The sequence below is a fragment of the Nicotiana tabacum genome, chromosome 6 (genome assembly GCF_000715075.1).
Source record: "Nicotiana tabacum cultivar K326 chromosome 6, ASM71507v2, whole genome shotgun sequence".
Classification (NCBI taxonomy): domain Eukaryota; kingdom Viridiplantae; phylum Streptophyta; class Magnoliopsida; order Solanales; family Solanaceae; genus Nicotiana; species Nicotiana tabacum.
In genome coordinates, this window is record NC_134085.1 from 195,221,862 (window position 1) to 195,237,622 (window position 15,761).

The 15,761-nt window shown below is 35.8% G+C and overlaps 1 protein-coding gene across 8 annotated transcripts; it reads right to left on the minus strand.

The window, feature by feature from the left end:
* Window positions 1-1,501: 1,501 nt before the first annotated feature.
* Window positions 1,502-13,869, minus strand: LOC107809268 (peroxisome biogenesis protein 2). Of its 8 annotated transcripts, XM_075256341.1 has the most exons (8): window positions 13,478-13,869; window positions 7,322-7,435; window positions 7,052-7,205; window positions 6,667-6,777; window positions 5,241-5,574; window positions 3,297-3,376; window positions 2,686-3,019; window positions 1,502-1,923 (listed from the first exon to the last, which is right to left on the minus strand). In XM_075256341.1, the coding sequence occupies exons 2-5, from the start codon at window positions 7,370-7,372 to the stop codon at window positions 5,528-5,530; spliced, it is 363 nt and encodes a 120-aa protein (XP_075112442.1). In that variant the 5' UTR covers window positions 7,373-7,435; window positions 13,478-13,869; the 3' UTR covers window positions 1,502-1,923; window positions 2,686-3,019; window positions 3,297-3,376; window positions 5,241-5,527. The 8 variants fall into 8 exon arrangements, 5 of the variants coding, with proteins under 5 accessions (XP_075112442.1, XP_075112441.1, XP_075112443.1 ...); XM_075256340.1 differs by having other exon boundaries at window positions 2,686-3,376; XR_012711104.1 differs by lacking the exon at window positions 6,667-6,777 and having other exon boundaries at window positions 2,686-3,376; window positions 7,355-7,435; window positions 13,478-13,860.
* Between the last annotated feature and the right edge of the window lie 1,892 nt (window positions 13,870-15,761).

The following is a 15,761-nucleotide window of genomic DNA, read 5'->3' on the forward strand; positions in this document are numbered from 1 at the left end:
CCGGGTATAAATTAGAACATGACCCAAAAAACAGGTATAGATGCAAATGCCCCCTTATTTCTTGTGTCGCCTAATGGAAAGAAGAAAAGATATGATAAACTTTCAAATACTCTTTTAACTTTAACTTCGAATACTCTTTTTTTCAACTTTAACTAAAAATTGTCCAAATGTGTACCCAGCGAGCCCTCGGCTAAAATTACTTTGTTGGGTTCAGAAACAAAACTTGAATAAAGAAAAAGACGTACGTGATATGTGTACGTGCAACTTGCTATATGAATTATTACTTAGTGCTAAATTTAATAATTTTGATAGTAGCCAAACCAATACTTCTCGACATGCGCGTGCCTACTGCCTCGTTTTGTTTGGTCATGGTTGCCAAATTGGGCTATCTGGATACCCCTTGACACATACACTAACGCTACCTTTTCTCATCCCATTGTTAGGTGGCTGCTAAAGAAAACATATATATGAAGCCCTTTTTACTTGAGTTATTAAAATGTAACTAGCTATACTGCATGTTTAACCCTCTAAAATTGCCAGTTGAGCTCCTCTATAGATTGGTTCTTCTATAAAAACAAAAGAGTGATTTGAGGTGTTCGTCCTAATAACCGTGGCAGGTAGAACAAATTTAGAGTAAACGCAGAGTACGAAGCTATCCACAACTTTTTGACAACGAGTAAAAAGCTAATGGTGACTAGAAAAAGAAAAGAAAAGCTAATGGTGACAATTAGTAAGAATTTAAGTTCTATAGAAAATATTTACAAGACTGGATCATTTAAAGCAATTACAAGTACTCTAAATAACCTGATAACAATCAATGCATCCCGCACTCACATAGGGAAGAGCTGCACCCCAAAAGTGTAATATAGACATCCTATCAATCTACCATATATAATGTAAGCATCAATGGTCACACGGGAGACATCTCTGCTGTTGCTCTAAGGCTTCGGTTTAATTACAGTGATGGTGAAAACAATTTATTGTATGGTCAGCATATATAACTAATTCCAATAATAAAGTACCTGTCGGACCAATTCAGGAGTCTTATTGCTGACGGCATACACCCTTTTTATCCTATCTTTCGAGCTTAGATTGCTATTATGGACAAGTGTAGTTTTTATTTGAGGTTTTTTGACCTTGTAGACCCAACCAAAAAGAAGCAGAAAAAGGAAATACGATGCTGAAATTGAGAGGACTTACCTTTAATGCAATTCATTCACCTATTACCTATAAGCCCATGGAAAGAACAGAAAGGTAAGGATTAATGGTCTAAATCCCCATGAAATCACACGTTATGATGAACTTTTACTGCTCAAATACTTAAACGGCTATTATCAGCTTAAAAGCGTTATAACCTGCACATCACTTGGCAACTTTACATGCAGATTCAGTAACACACCGCACACTGGCTTACAATCTGAAACTGTAAGGAAATGAAAGATTTCTCTCTTTTTTGTCTATTCTTTTAAGTTTTAATTAGGATGTTACTCTTGACCAAAACTTTAAAAAGGCTGCTTGAGCCATTTGATAAAAAAATTGAATCAATTGTGACCTGTGACTGATCAAACTTTTAAGAGAATCTCTAAAATAAGCATATAAATGAGATTAAAAAGAAAGGCCACATTGAAAGAGACAAGAAACTTTAACAAATGAATGCACTCAATAAAGCAGAACAAGTTGCTTTATCGAGGGATCTTGATTCCTAGTTCAATATGTTATCTTTGGGCAACTTTTGATCCATAGTTTGACTGAAGCTTGCCTTTCCCGTCATTTCATTTCACCTTGGACAACAATTATTGTTTCTGACTAATGTTGTTGACCAAACCACCATGTCGTTGCATCGCAGCAACTGCTTCGCCACACTGGGGGCACCGGAAAGACGGAGCAGCGGAGCAACGTGTTTGAAGACAGTAGTAACAGTAGCTGTATAGTAATGGAGATACATAAAACTCACTGAACAACAGTTACTAACAGCACACTAAAGCAAGAAATGGACACATGAATGACGTCAACCCAAATGGATGACAAGATGAAGAAACAAGATATATCCCCTCTGCAATATCAAAAGATACAATTGCCTTAAGAGTGGACTGACTACCATAGATATTTGAGTTACTTTGTCTAAACTTGGTTTGTACACGACAACTTACTTATTATGGGTATCAGATCAGATCTACCTGGATGTTCACATATTTCCCTATTTTGACTCATTGATTGGGTAAAGCCCCTGACTCTATTTGGAAATGAATTGGAGAGATAAAGTGTTCTTCCAGTTCCGCTTCTTGAGTTGAGAATTTAACTAGCTCCAAGATTTGAATGCCATGGTTGTCTATAAAACACTGGATGTGAAGTTCATTTTAAGGATATAGGAGGATGCGAGGCTCTGAAAAGATAAACTATTTTTCTAGACAACCCTGAAACATTTTATATAGTTTCAACTCTCAAGGTTTCTTTTCTTTGAAACAATAAAGTTATACCTATGTACAGGCTAAACCTCCAAATATACAATATGCATGCATAAGTATAAGATTGTCATTCTGCAATTTCAGTGAATTCAACCTATTACTTCAGCTCATATCTTGATTAAGCTTCAATATAATAGAGTTCCTATTGAAGACATGAACATTTGAAAGATACAATGCATTGCCATTCTACTGCATAATTGTAAGCATGCAATATTGGTACCTGTGCTGACAAGGGATAGCTAAAAATGGAATTGTTGGCTTTCCTTGGCAGATTGGGCACAAAGTGTCATCCACTGAAGAGTCTGAAGATTTGTCCTTTGAGAACGGACGAATAAAATTCTTGACAGATGTTGAATTGAGAAGGGGAAGAAGCAAGAGCAGCATTTCCTGTATATTAGAACAGTTGAGAATGTACCTCCATTCGCATTGTTAGCTAAACAGCTGCGCTCGTATGAAACAATTATAGTAACTATAACTTTTAACGGCAGAAGACCAATTTTGGAGCACCATCTTCATCCCCATACCCACCAGGCACCAGCAAGGCATGACACTAGCTGGAAAAAAGATCTTTTAGCCCTTTGGAAGCATGTAAAAAAGCTAAAAGCATAGCAACGCTCTTTAAGGGCCCTTTCCCTTTTTTGATAAGGTTAAGGACCAATATCCTAACAGATAATTGATAGAGAAATTGCAGACATAGATTCTCAGATAATTTGTCATCAATATTCTCCTCACTTCGGAATGACCATATAAAGTCTGCAACACTCTACTAATGGATGGACAATCAGAAAATTCATTCCACACCAATTGGAGATTCATGTACTCGAAGCTCACTGTTCTGTTCATATGTGGACTCCAATAAACAAGTCTGGCTCTTAAAGCTCTTTCAATGATATTCCTATACCTGCATGCCACTGATACATGTAGAATAATCAGTAAATCTCCAAAATATATAGGAAGCTATAATCTTAATTCCATTCAATAGACCCTTGAGGTCCGGCCCTTCTCCCGACCCCACGCATAGCAGGAGCTTAGTGTACCGGGCTGTCCCTTGGAGGGCACATGTACAGGACATCCATAGAAGTCAATCCATGTTCAAAAGTTAAACCCTATTTGAAATGTCACATGTACAGTACACATACAGCAGTCAATCCATGCACGGGCATGCTCAGTTAACTCCTGGTACCAATAATGCATCTGGATTTTCTAACTTCCGCTTATTTTCATAACAGAGAAATCCCCGAGAGGTAGTGGCACACGGTTCGAAGCTCGGTGGGTAATGAGTCTTCCTCTCTACCCTGCTCCACTTAAATTCCCAAGCTTTTGTCTGCCTTGGGTACATTTTCTAGCTTCGCTCTTATATTCTTTTTTATTTATTGATTGATTTATTGATAGGTAACTTCACTCTTATATTCTTTTTTATTTATTGATAGGTAACTTCACTCTTATATTCTTAATTCCAGTCAATCTAAAGATCAAATGTACAGGATAGTTATAGCAGTCAATACATGCAGGGATGCTCAACAGTTAAACCCTTTAATATGTCACATGTACAGGACCCTCATAGCAATCAACGGATGCACGAGCATGTTCATCAGTTAACATCTTCTACCAAGAATGCATGTAGATTGTCTAACTTAAGTCTTTTTGCCTTTTATATTGTATTTTCTATTTTGTGCTATTTTACCTTTTCCTTGGTGAAGTACCCTTTGAACATCATCATTATTTTATAGTCACTGCCAATCATTTCGAGATTTGTCTCACCCTGTTCCTGGACAACAAAGCCATCCCGGGAGACATATCTGGTTTCACTGGACAGAGAAATTTCAAAATGTCCAGCAACAAATTTTTACCAAAAACTTGGCTCGACCTAGTTGGCAGCGAATAACAACAATGCAGAAATTTATTACTTGGAGTTAACCAGTTAATTTTCCATTGCATTTACTCTGAGAATTCAATACTAAAAACCTACACCGGCTTATTGATATATGAACTCATAAGTCATGACAAACCATAAACCAGATATACTGCTACTAAAATCAATTAAGGGACTACAAAGAGCTATACCATAAAAATTCAACATTACAATGATGTGGCACCACTCTTTAACAGTTGGGAAGCCCAAACCCCCAACCCAAGAACTGGCCCTTCTCAATTGATTGATGCATATAATTTCGATGCTTGAACCGACCAAGCAAGACAATGATAGATAAAATGATAGTAGTTGACTACAGTTACAGATTAAAATTGGAAGTACCAGCTTAATTTAGACGAGGCCCTTTCTTAAGTAACATAAAAAATGGCCTTTTACTAACAAGAATGGAGTAACCACTATATACTAGCGGATACAATCAAACAGGAGCAAATTTAATTGTGACGGGGTCCATTTATTCAGCATATTCCAAGCATTCTACATATCCAATTACATTCACTTCATTAGTCTCCATGAACAAGTTACTTTCTAGTAAACACATAAGATAAAGCAAACGGCCTTGCAGCTCTGCTTTTCTTCCACGCATGTCCATTGTTAAGCTAGTGCACTAATTCAAGTAGCATAAGTTCATCTTTTTCTTTTTTTTTTTAAAATCAGTAGTATGACATAATACAACTGCTATAGGAGTTCGTCTATCCTTTTATTTTCTTTAATTTAGTGGTCATGTCGTGCAACGGAAAGAAATAAGAAAAGTATGTGCAACCAAAGATTAAAAGCAAAAAATATTTCCAACAATGCTTTCAAAAGAAATAACACGAAAAAAAGATATACAATCAGAGATATACCTTCCTGTGTAAAGAAATATAAGTAGATTGCTGAAAGATGCTGCTTTATAGATCCCCTCCATCCGTTGTATTAACAACCATGCTCGGCGTGCCAAAGAGGGGTTGCTCTGATGGTAAGCAACCTCCACTTCCAACCAAGATGTTGTGAGTTCGAGTCTCCCCAAGAGCAAGGTGGGAAGTTCTTGGAGGGAAGGATGCCGGGGATCTATTTGGAAACAGCCTCTCTACCTCAGGGTAGGGGTAAGGTCTGCGTACACACTACCCTCCCCAGACCCCACTAAGTGGGATTATACTGGGTTGTTGTTGTTGTTGTTGCTCGGCGTGCCAAAGACCTCTGTAGCAGCCACAACATTAACAAGTCAATGTTTTGAAAGTTACTATTTTACCTGTTCAAATTCTTCTCATAAAATTACTACTACAACAATTCTATTATGGATGACCAATTTTTACTAGGCAACACATCAACTTAAGATTTAAAATTGAACCGTTCAGATTTATGTATCTCGGGAAGCAGGAAAAGTTAACCTTATTTATGTCGTTGAGCATTCATGCCTTCTCAATTTCGTCTATAAAATGATCTCCGCTTTATAAGGAAAGTTCTATCAAATTGCATTATACCAAATTCACAACACATTAATCCCACCTATCTCAGTGCAGATAGCAAAGAGCATCTTAACAATCATATATTTGTATCCACGGACACGAGCACGTAAAAAAACTAGGGAAAGTGAAGAAGAGAGGACTATCCGCTCAGAGTCACCCCATCTCCGAAAAGCAGAAAATGATTGAAGATGGCCCCACATATATACCGCCAACAGTAGCGACAGTACCATATCTTTTGAGCAACAGTAAGTCCAGGTCCCTCCAATCCCGTTCGAACTAAGATATGCAGAAAAGCAAAACTACAATTGAAACTATGAAGGCTGATGCGAGAGGTATATGATCAAAAGAAAGATTCAATTGCATCAAGCTGTCAACCTTAGCAACTTCAAGTAGAAATTACGACAGGCAAGATTTCCAAGCCAATTCCTCAAGTCCCTCCATCCCAATTGATATTATACACTTGCTAAATACTATTTGGCTTCCAAAGTTACTGAAAAGTTGAGCATTTCTATAAAAGTAAATATTTACAGCTCTCAGGGATATCAAGCTATCTTAAGTAATCAATGAGAGTCCATACATGGTAGTCAATTTGGACTTGAAATGCTTTGCTTTCAGATTCATCTCAATCAGATATTTCCAGTAAAAACTCCAAATAGATGATGTCTGTTTGACAGACAGACAAAATCTCCTATTGCCCTTTACAAAGGACAAAAGAAAGACATACCAAGGGGGAGATTCAGGACCACTATCATACAGAAAAAAAATAAAAAAAATATGGTGGACCAACCATGGAAGAAGAAAATATGTTAAAATGAGGTGGTACCATTATCTGGAGGAAAAGGGCTGAATGCATGCAATGTAACTCTTTTTCCTAAGAAAATGCTCCTATTCATGCTATCAACAATGAACTCAGCCTCAAAATCGAAGTGAATGCCTGCATGCCAACTTAAGTATTTTAAAAGTTTTTCAACTAGTCTCTCCACGCCCCAACTCCCAAGGATTAGTAACATTAGATGTTCCAAGTTTGGACAATTTCAACACCAGAAGTTGTAGAAAATAGTGTAAATAATGACATAGTATCCAGCTGATTAATACAGAAAAAGGATTTTTGTAAGAGCAACTTTATTCATTTGAACAGTAAAAGAAGAGCTTGTTAGCAGCAACTTACATAAAGGAACAAAAGGATTAAGTAAAAGAAGATAACCAACCTTTTCCTCTTACTTCAACTGCACGTTCATCTCTATACCTCAGATTCATTAGCGCATTACCCGGCGTAGGTTTATCAACTCGGATAGAAAACCGCCAGATAAGGAACTCCAAGAAAGCATCAAGTTCTGACTCATATTGAAATAACATTCCTGACTAATCCCAAAGGGAAGAAACAGAAGCAAATTGAATGTATATCAATTTTTTATCAGATCGCCCAAACAATGCAGAGATGAATTCCCCAATAATTTAGAAGGTTGCATTACATGTACCTTCATCAAAGAGAAGACCTTAACCAACTGTACCTTTAGCATGGCCGACATTTCAATGTCCAATCTTCCTGCATCTACCTGATTAACTCTTGATATTGAAGTAGGAATGGCTTACTGTTGAAAGAAGTAAGCAATGGGAAACTTTTTAGTCGGAGATAAAAGATTAGAAGTCAGTAAATAAAACCTCAAAACCTACTCCTTAATTCATCTTTCACCCTTCCTGGGGTTCCAAAAAAAAAAAGGACAAGGGAACACTTACATGTTTTTTCAAAACCTTTGTGCATGTAGATACTAATACTTTTCATAATAATTCAAATGAGCTTTAAAGAAGTACAGTTTCCACAAAGAAACACACACTAACAGATCATTAAAGGTTTCTATAAGATGGCTTAGTCTATTCCCTAAAATGATGTCTTTGTCATTGTCTTTCCTTTGTAATCATCGTAGGTAGGGGTGTTCATGGTTCGGTTTGGATTCGTTTTTCCCTAAAAAGAAACCAAACCAAGTAAGTCGGTTTTTCAAATATTAGAACCAAACCAAACCAATTAAGTCGGTTTTTTCTCGATTCGGTTTATATCGAGTTTTATCGGGTTTTCGGTTTTTTCTTAAATATAAGAACATACATTATCACACACATATTTCGGAGACCACATTTCAACGTAACACTATCAAATCAATTGCCCTTTGAGAAATCTATTATTTACCAAGATATATTGATGATAATTGAATCAAAATTAAATAGTGATGAATAATTTAAGGACTCGATTAAAAATATATTATTTTAACAAGAAATGGATTCTTACACTTAACAAAAGAAAACTACCAATCAAACTAGAATGTAAAGGTAAAGAACTATACTAAAAGTGCAAACTATTAACATTTACCATTAAATTTTTGAAACTTTGTATAGAAATATACATATATATAGGTTTAATAATAAATCTAAAATAGCTACTCCTATAGTCGGTTTGGTTCGGTTTTTTTCTGATTAAAACCAAAACCAAACTAAATTTGATCAGTTTTTAAAATTCAAAACCAAAATCAAACCAAACCAAAAAGTATCGGTTTTTTTGGTCGGTTTGGTTTGGTTTTCGGTTTGGTTCAGTTTTTCGGATTTTTATGAACGCCCCTAATCGTAGGAATGAAGCATATAGCCTACCTTTAGTTTGCGAGGGCCTAGTGCAGAGGCGGATTCAAGATTTAAGTAGGGGTGGGCATAAAATCCATAAAACCGAATTCCGAACCGAACCGAATTAATTCGGTGTTTCGGTTTTTTCGGTATTTTGGTCTAATTCGGTATTGCAATTTTGGTATTTTGGTATTTCGGTACGGTCCTCGGTATTAGATATTTGAAATTTTGGTATACCGAAATACCGATTTTTTTAAAGACATTTTTCTAATTTTCTTATTGACCCAGTGTACTCCCCAGCCCAACGCCCAAGCCCAAAGCCCAAAGCCCCAGCCCACCCTGTCTAAAGCTAATTTTTCATCATTCATTAGGTTAGGGCGTTAGGCTATTAGACAGAGCAGCAAACGAAGAGTCGAAGAGACGAAGACGCTCCATTCCTCAATTCCTCGGTCCGATTCCTCAATTCCTCAGTCCGATTAGGCGATTTCCGTCTTTCCGAGCTCCGATTAGGCGATCCACACTCCTCAGCCCTCACAAATTCTGGGCAAACGAAGACGCTGCTATTGCGAACTTGCGATAGTTTCAATTTTCAAAGGTATGTTTCTACTTTCTAGCGATTTCTACTTTCTAGCGAACTTGCGATTTCTCATATACACTCAATTACTATGGCTGATTCTTGTTTCTACCACTGATGGTCTTCAATCAGTTGAAGGAAGATGAATAGAAAATTCTCCGTTATGTAAAAGTCACAAGGTCCCACACTCCATTTTGGCCAAACAATAAAAGAAACTCTACAAACTTCATTTTTCTTAAAAACATTCTTGTTTAGTCTTGTTAATCTTATTGTTGCTGACTTGCTATTGATGTTTTATCTTTTTTTTTAATCCAAAAGGGTATATCATGGATTTATTTTCTTGGTTTTTTATTTCCATTTTGTTTCATTTTTGGTGCTTTGATTCAGTTCAAGGACAAAACACATCCTCCCCAAGTTGCACTAAAGAATTTCAGCGTGGAAACTTAGGAAATTAGTTGTTGTTCCATTTGATCTTCATCTTTATAGGTAATGTAAGGATATTACAGTACACTGATGTAAAAATCAGCATAGGACTTAAAATTTTGTGGAATGGTTGGATGCAAATTCTTTGTTTGGATGGTTTTTCTGATAGGAAAGTGAATCCTTTTGTGAAAACTAAGATTAGTGGTACTATATCTTATGTTACTAATGTGCAAAACATGAGTCTGTAAGTGATTCTTAATTTGTTGATTGTTAATTTATGTTTATATTTGTTTAATTTTGTATAGATGGCAGATACAAGTAGAGTAAGTGATGTTGGTTCAAGTGAAAGTTTACCTATTATCGGTAGATAGTAACACCAACACCATTGATACTCAAGATTCCAAGAAAAGGAAAGCCATGCAACCTAGGTCTGACGTTTGGAACCATTTTGATAAATTTGAGGTTAATGGGGTTGGGAAAGCACGGTGTCGATATTGTAAACAAGCTTATGCTGCTAATTCATCTAAGAATGGAACAACAGGATTGAAGAATCATTTGCTTAGATGCAAAGAATACCCACTTAACATTGCTAAAGATAATAGTCAAACATTGCTAAATTTTCAATCTTGCCAAAATAATGAAGGATCAATTTGGAAATTTGATCAAAAAGTGGTTAGGAGGGCCTTAATTGAGATGATAGTTATTGATGAACTACCATTTAGCTTTGTAGAAAATGAAGGCTTTATGAAGTTTATGAGAAAAATTCAATCACTATTTTGTCTTCCTTCTCGTAGAACAATAACAAGGGATTGTTATGAAGTTTACGGTGAATTGAAGGAAAATCTAAGAAGTTCTTTTAGAGAAGCACAACCAAAAATTTGCCTCACAACAGACACATGGACTTCATTACAAAGAATAAATTATATGTGTTTGACAGCCCACTTCATTGACAGGGATTGGAAGTTGCATAAAAGAATACTAAATTTTTGCCCTATCACTAGTCATAAGGGTGAAGAGATGGCTAAATCTATTAGGGATTGTTTGCTTGAATGGAAATTAGACAAGATTTTCACTATCACCGTGGACAATGCTTCTTCAAATGATGTCACAATCAAAGAATTGTCTAAACAATTAGATATGTGGAAAACTAATATGATGAGTGGTAAACATCTTCATGTGAGATGCATGGCTCATATACTAAATCTAATTGTGCAAGATGGTTTGAAAGAACTTGATGCTTCTGTGACACGTGTTAGAAATATTGTGAGGTATGTGAGATCTTCGCCTGCAAGGACCTTAAAGTTTAAACAGTGTTGTGCATATGTAAAGGTAGAATGTACCAAAACGTTGTGTTTGGATGTTCCTACTAGGTGGAATTCCACATATTTGATGTTGGATACGGCACAACACTTTGAAAAGGCCTTTGACAAGTTGCATCTTTTTGATGATGGATTTTCTGCTTATCAATGTTCTCATTTTTGTGAAGATGGTAGTAGTGCAGGTCCTCTTGAATCTGATGATTGGTGAATGTGAGGAATGTGATATAGTTTCTTGCAAGATTTCACGAGCTAACTAAAAAAGTTTCAGGTTCATGTTATGTCACTTGTAATTCTCATTTTGAGGATGTATCTGAACTTTATTGTCATTTGAAAATGCGTTTAGTTAGTGAGGATGAGCATTTGAGAAAAATGGCTGAGCGAATGCAAGAAAAGTTCAAGAAGTATTGGGGCGAGCCTGAAAAGATGAAAAAAATGATTTTTATTGCTTCCGTCTTGAATCCACGTAAGAAATTTGAATATGTTGAGGGAGCACTTGAAGAACTTTTTGGGGAGGAAAAAGGGAAGAAAATAAATGTTGAGGTGTATGCTTATATGAATTCTTTGTTTGGAGAGTATCTAAAAAAGTATTCAACCGAATCTTGTCCTCAATCTCCATCTGGTTCTACTTCATCTAACAACACATCTAATACATCTAGTGGGAGTGTTATAAGTGCAACTTTAATAAGGACAAAGCTTCACTTGAAGAAACAAAAGGAAGACAATGGAAGTGGGGGTGCTAAATCGGAGTTGGATAAATACATTAGTGAAGAACAAAAGCCTTTTAGTGAAAAATTTGATATCTTAAATTGGTGGAAAACACATGCTCCTAGATTTCCTATTCTTTCGGAGTTGGCTCGTGATGTGTTGGCCATTCCAATTTCTAGTGTGGCGTCGGAATGCGCGTTTAGCACCGGTGGCCGTATTCTTGATTCATTTAGGAGTTCATTGACTCCTAAATGTGTGCAAGCTCTTATTTGTGTTCAAGATTGGCTTAAAGAAGAGAAGAATCCTATTAGTGTTGAAGAAGACTTGAAGTATCTTGAGGAACTCGAGCTTGGTAAGCTTTAATATTTTGTGTGTATTTTAGTTCAAAATAATATATCATGCTTTTTCATTTGTATGACATATTTGGTCGAATTATCTTTAGATATGGAAAATAATGGAAGCACTACTATCATTGTTTAATGTATAGTTGCAACTTGCATCTTGAGTGGTAAGTTTAATACTCTATTTGTTTGGTGATATACTTAATACTTTTGTAGTTTTGTTTTATTATCATCAAAATATAATATTCTAACTTATGATTTATATTTTTTTAGGTTCAAGTGCAATCATGCCCCGTGCTCCTAAAGTACGCTCCGATATTTGGGAACACTTTGAGGTGAAAGAAGATAACGGAGAAGTTCGCAAAGTAGAGTGCAAGCATTGTGGTCAAGTCTATAATGTTAATCCAAAGAGGAATGGAACAATTGGTTTAAGGAAGCATACTAAGCGTTGTCTAGCGCGTCTTCCCGGAATCCGTATTTAAGAATTAAGACTGTTTTTGTTGAGGGATGCCCTCTCTATTTTTGTTGCACTATGTTTAAGTGTTAAGACTGTTTTTGTTGCACTGTGTTTAAGTGTTAAGTGTTAAGACTGTTGCACTGTTAAGTTAACTCTGCTACAGTTGCTGCATCTGTTAAGTGCTAATTTTGTTAAGACTGCTGCATCTGTTGCACCTTGATAATTTATTGTTTTTATTGTTAATTTTGTTAAGCTGCTGCATCTGTTGGTTAAGACTGCTGCATCTGCATCTGTTAATTGGTAATGCAGCCAATAGATGAGCTCTAGGTGCTGCATCTGTTGCATCTTTGAGCCTTTGAATTTTGAAATTTGAATTGTGCATACTGCACTGTTGCACAGAATTGTGCACTTGTTAAAATGGCCTGGTTTGGAAAGATTTAAATAATTGTGGACTTGTCACTTGAGTAGTAATGGCCATGGTTTTTTATTTATTTATAGATGGCTAGAAAAGGATATTGTTAATGGCTTCTTTAGCCTTTTTAGCTTTTGCTTAGCTGCAGTTACATTAGAAAGTGACAGAACTATTACTAGTGTAAATTCACCAGCCTCAATTGGTTCTGACACTGAAATGCAACAATCTGAATGGGTCTTGGTTAAACCGAAACCGTACCGAAACCATACCTAACCAAAATAAGAAATACCGAACCGTACCGAAATAATTTGGTACGGTATTTGGTATACACAATTGATAAACCGAATACCGAAATACCGAACCGAAATTCTTAAATACCGAACCGAAATACCGAATGCCCACCCCTAGATTTAAGCTTTATGGGTTCAACCTTTAACGTTTTTAGTATTGAACCCATTGTATTTTAAAAGTTATGGATTCTCATATATACTATTTGTTGCAATTTTGGTACATTTTTACACATAAGTCTATGATCCACGCTGACAATACTAGATTCAGATGAATCCAGTATCAGTATGTTGCATCCACCACTGGCCTAGTGGCTGCAATATAAAATCTGTAAGTCCAACTCAGTAAATAAAATTCTAGTAGACAATTCTATAACTACGAATCAGCAAATATACACCATTATCACACACGTCACGAGTTCAATCCTAGCTTATTGCAAGTACTAACTGCTAAATCAAGCATATAAACGCACAAAAGAAGATGGAGCCAAAAAAAAAAGTGGATATACCTGATGAGATGAAGCAAGAGAGTGCGAGCGAGGCAGTAACTTATTGTAGGTAGTGAGTGGCGGTAGTGCGGGATTGATTGTGTTGGACGACGATGATGAAGCTAGGGTTTGTCTATCCATCTTCTAATATAACTGCTTTCAGCTGAATTTCAATGGCGAAGAGATATGCTAGACAAAAAAGTTGGAGGTCTTTACTGGCGGGCAAATCTCTCGGAGAACGCAGCGCAGGCCTGATTCTGGCGGTTATTTTACAAAAATGTTTTTCTTGCGGGGAAAAGGGCATTTTCGTCTCTCGGACAATAAAAACGATGAGCCATTTGTTGAAAGTCTCAAGATTTATTGAAACTCGCGAAGCCCGTTATCGACCAGTCATGCCTCAATTTTCAGGAGTTTTCATTTGGCTTCTACTAAGAGCATCTTTGGGCCAAGCTTTTTGGGGGTTAAAATTAATTTTTTCTCTCAAAAAGTATTTTTAAAAAAATTTAAATTGCTTAGTCAAGATAAAGAAGTTCTTTTGGCCAGCACCCAAAGCAATTTTTCTGTTTTTGCAAGAAACAAAAAAATTTAGCTTCTTCCAAAAAGCAAAAGATTAATTTGTTCAAGACAAAACTATCCTTACCATAAATTTATATTGTCCAAATTATCCCTTACTGATTTAAGTTTTTTCTTTTTATTTTTTTCTAGTTTTTACCATTCTTTTAAAATTAAAGATATCCTATACATGAATCATATTGTAACTTTCCAAATTCTTTATTGACTTTTCTTGTTTTTGATTTTTTGTTTGTGTAATGTCTTGTAACTTTCCAATTTATTTTCTTCTTTTTCACACTAAAGCAAATTATCTACATCCTTTTTTGGGTTATCAATTCTCTTCCTACAAATAATCATTTATAATTTCTTCTGTTATATACTATTAGTTCTCGAATCTTTAAAATATTTATCAAATTTAATTTGTGAAAATTACCTTGTAGACAATAAATTTGCGTCGAGAAAATAAAATCAAGACCGAAAAATATCGCAACAATCGTAGTATTTTATTTCGAATATTTGAGTGTTACAATCTCTATGAATCCTCTGATTCTTCTTTTCAATAGTAAATAAATTCAAGGGCCTTTGAGCTTGATCTTGAATATGTATTTGTTGCCTCGAACGATAATCTTGTTCTTGAGCTTGAACGTGACCTTGATTTGTTCTTCGTTCTTGGACTTGCACTTGATTTCTTGAACTTGAACTTGAAGCCTGAAACTGGTGGAGGAATTTGCAGCGTTTGATCCACGAGCTCTTTCTTGCTTCTTGTTATAATTTCTGGTGTCTTTTCTAGGTTATGAAGACCCCTATTTATAGTTGTGGAAGAGAAGAGTTGTGATAAGAACAAACTCTTTCTGACCAATCAAATGGAAGTGTGACATGACTGCATTTGATTGGCCAGAACATGTCACTTGCACACGTGGCGCGATTTTATTGGCATTTTAGTGTGACTAGGCATGCCTTGTCATTTTTGACATGTGGCATGATCCTATTGGCTCTTCCGCTTGACTTGGCGTGCCACGTCATTTGACACGTAGCATCAAATTGAGCCTCTAGGAAGATGGCATCTTGGGCTTAATGAAGTGGGCTCATCACTTTTACCCCAATTAAATGGGCTAGCCCAATGGATTAAGACTTATTTATTTAATCCATATATATTGGACTTATATCATTAATTTAATTATGGTAGCCCATAATATTCATTTGGACTAATATATTTAAAATGGTCCAAATTATTTTATTGAATTTATATTCAATAAAATTTGCATGCCTACAAATGCCCCCTACTTCAAGACTTGTCAAAGACTAGACTTGAAGTATTTACGGATAGCTCAAAATGACTCATTCCGTTAAAGTAAGGAAAAGAGTAATAACTTTATTTGCTATTATTTCGGAAGTAGTATGTCAAATCTCATTTTAAATGAAATGACAACTTATTGATTTCAATTTGCAGGTGGCCCTTTTTTTTTTGCATTTGCAATTTGTAGTGAGGAATTCACTTTTCTATTCACATGCACTAATAAAACAACTGATGCTTTAGTTATCAACAAAGTAAAATACTTCTTTCACGTGGATAAATATTAAATCTATAGAGACATCATCTTGATAGCCTAAGAACAAGTTCTTTCGAGACATAGTCCAGCTTTTCCACGTAAGTAAGTTGCAATCATCCAAGGAATTGGATTTGTCTTACATGCCAATACTAATACACCCACTAAGTTGTTTTCCTTATTTAAGTATAACTCAGAGTCCTTTT

What these genes read in the sequence shown, in the direction of transcription:
- LOC107809268 (XM_075256338.1), bottom strand. Translation starts at nt 7,372, where the DNA reads ATGTCGGCCATGCTAAAGGTACAGTTGGTTAAGGTCTTCTCTTTGATG. An exon ending in AGGTCTTCTCTTTGATGAAG is followed by an intron (nt 7,206 to 7,321) that starts GTACATGTAATG and finishes CTTTGGGATTAG; the next exon opens with TCAGGAATGTTATTTCAATA. An exon ending in AGTTGAAGTAAGAGGAAAAG is followed by an intron (nt 3,377 to 7,051) that starts GTTGGTTATCTT and finishes TACATGTATCAG; the next exon opens with TGGCATGCAGGTATAGGAAT.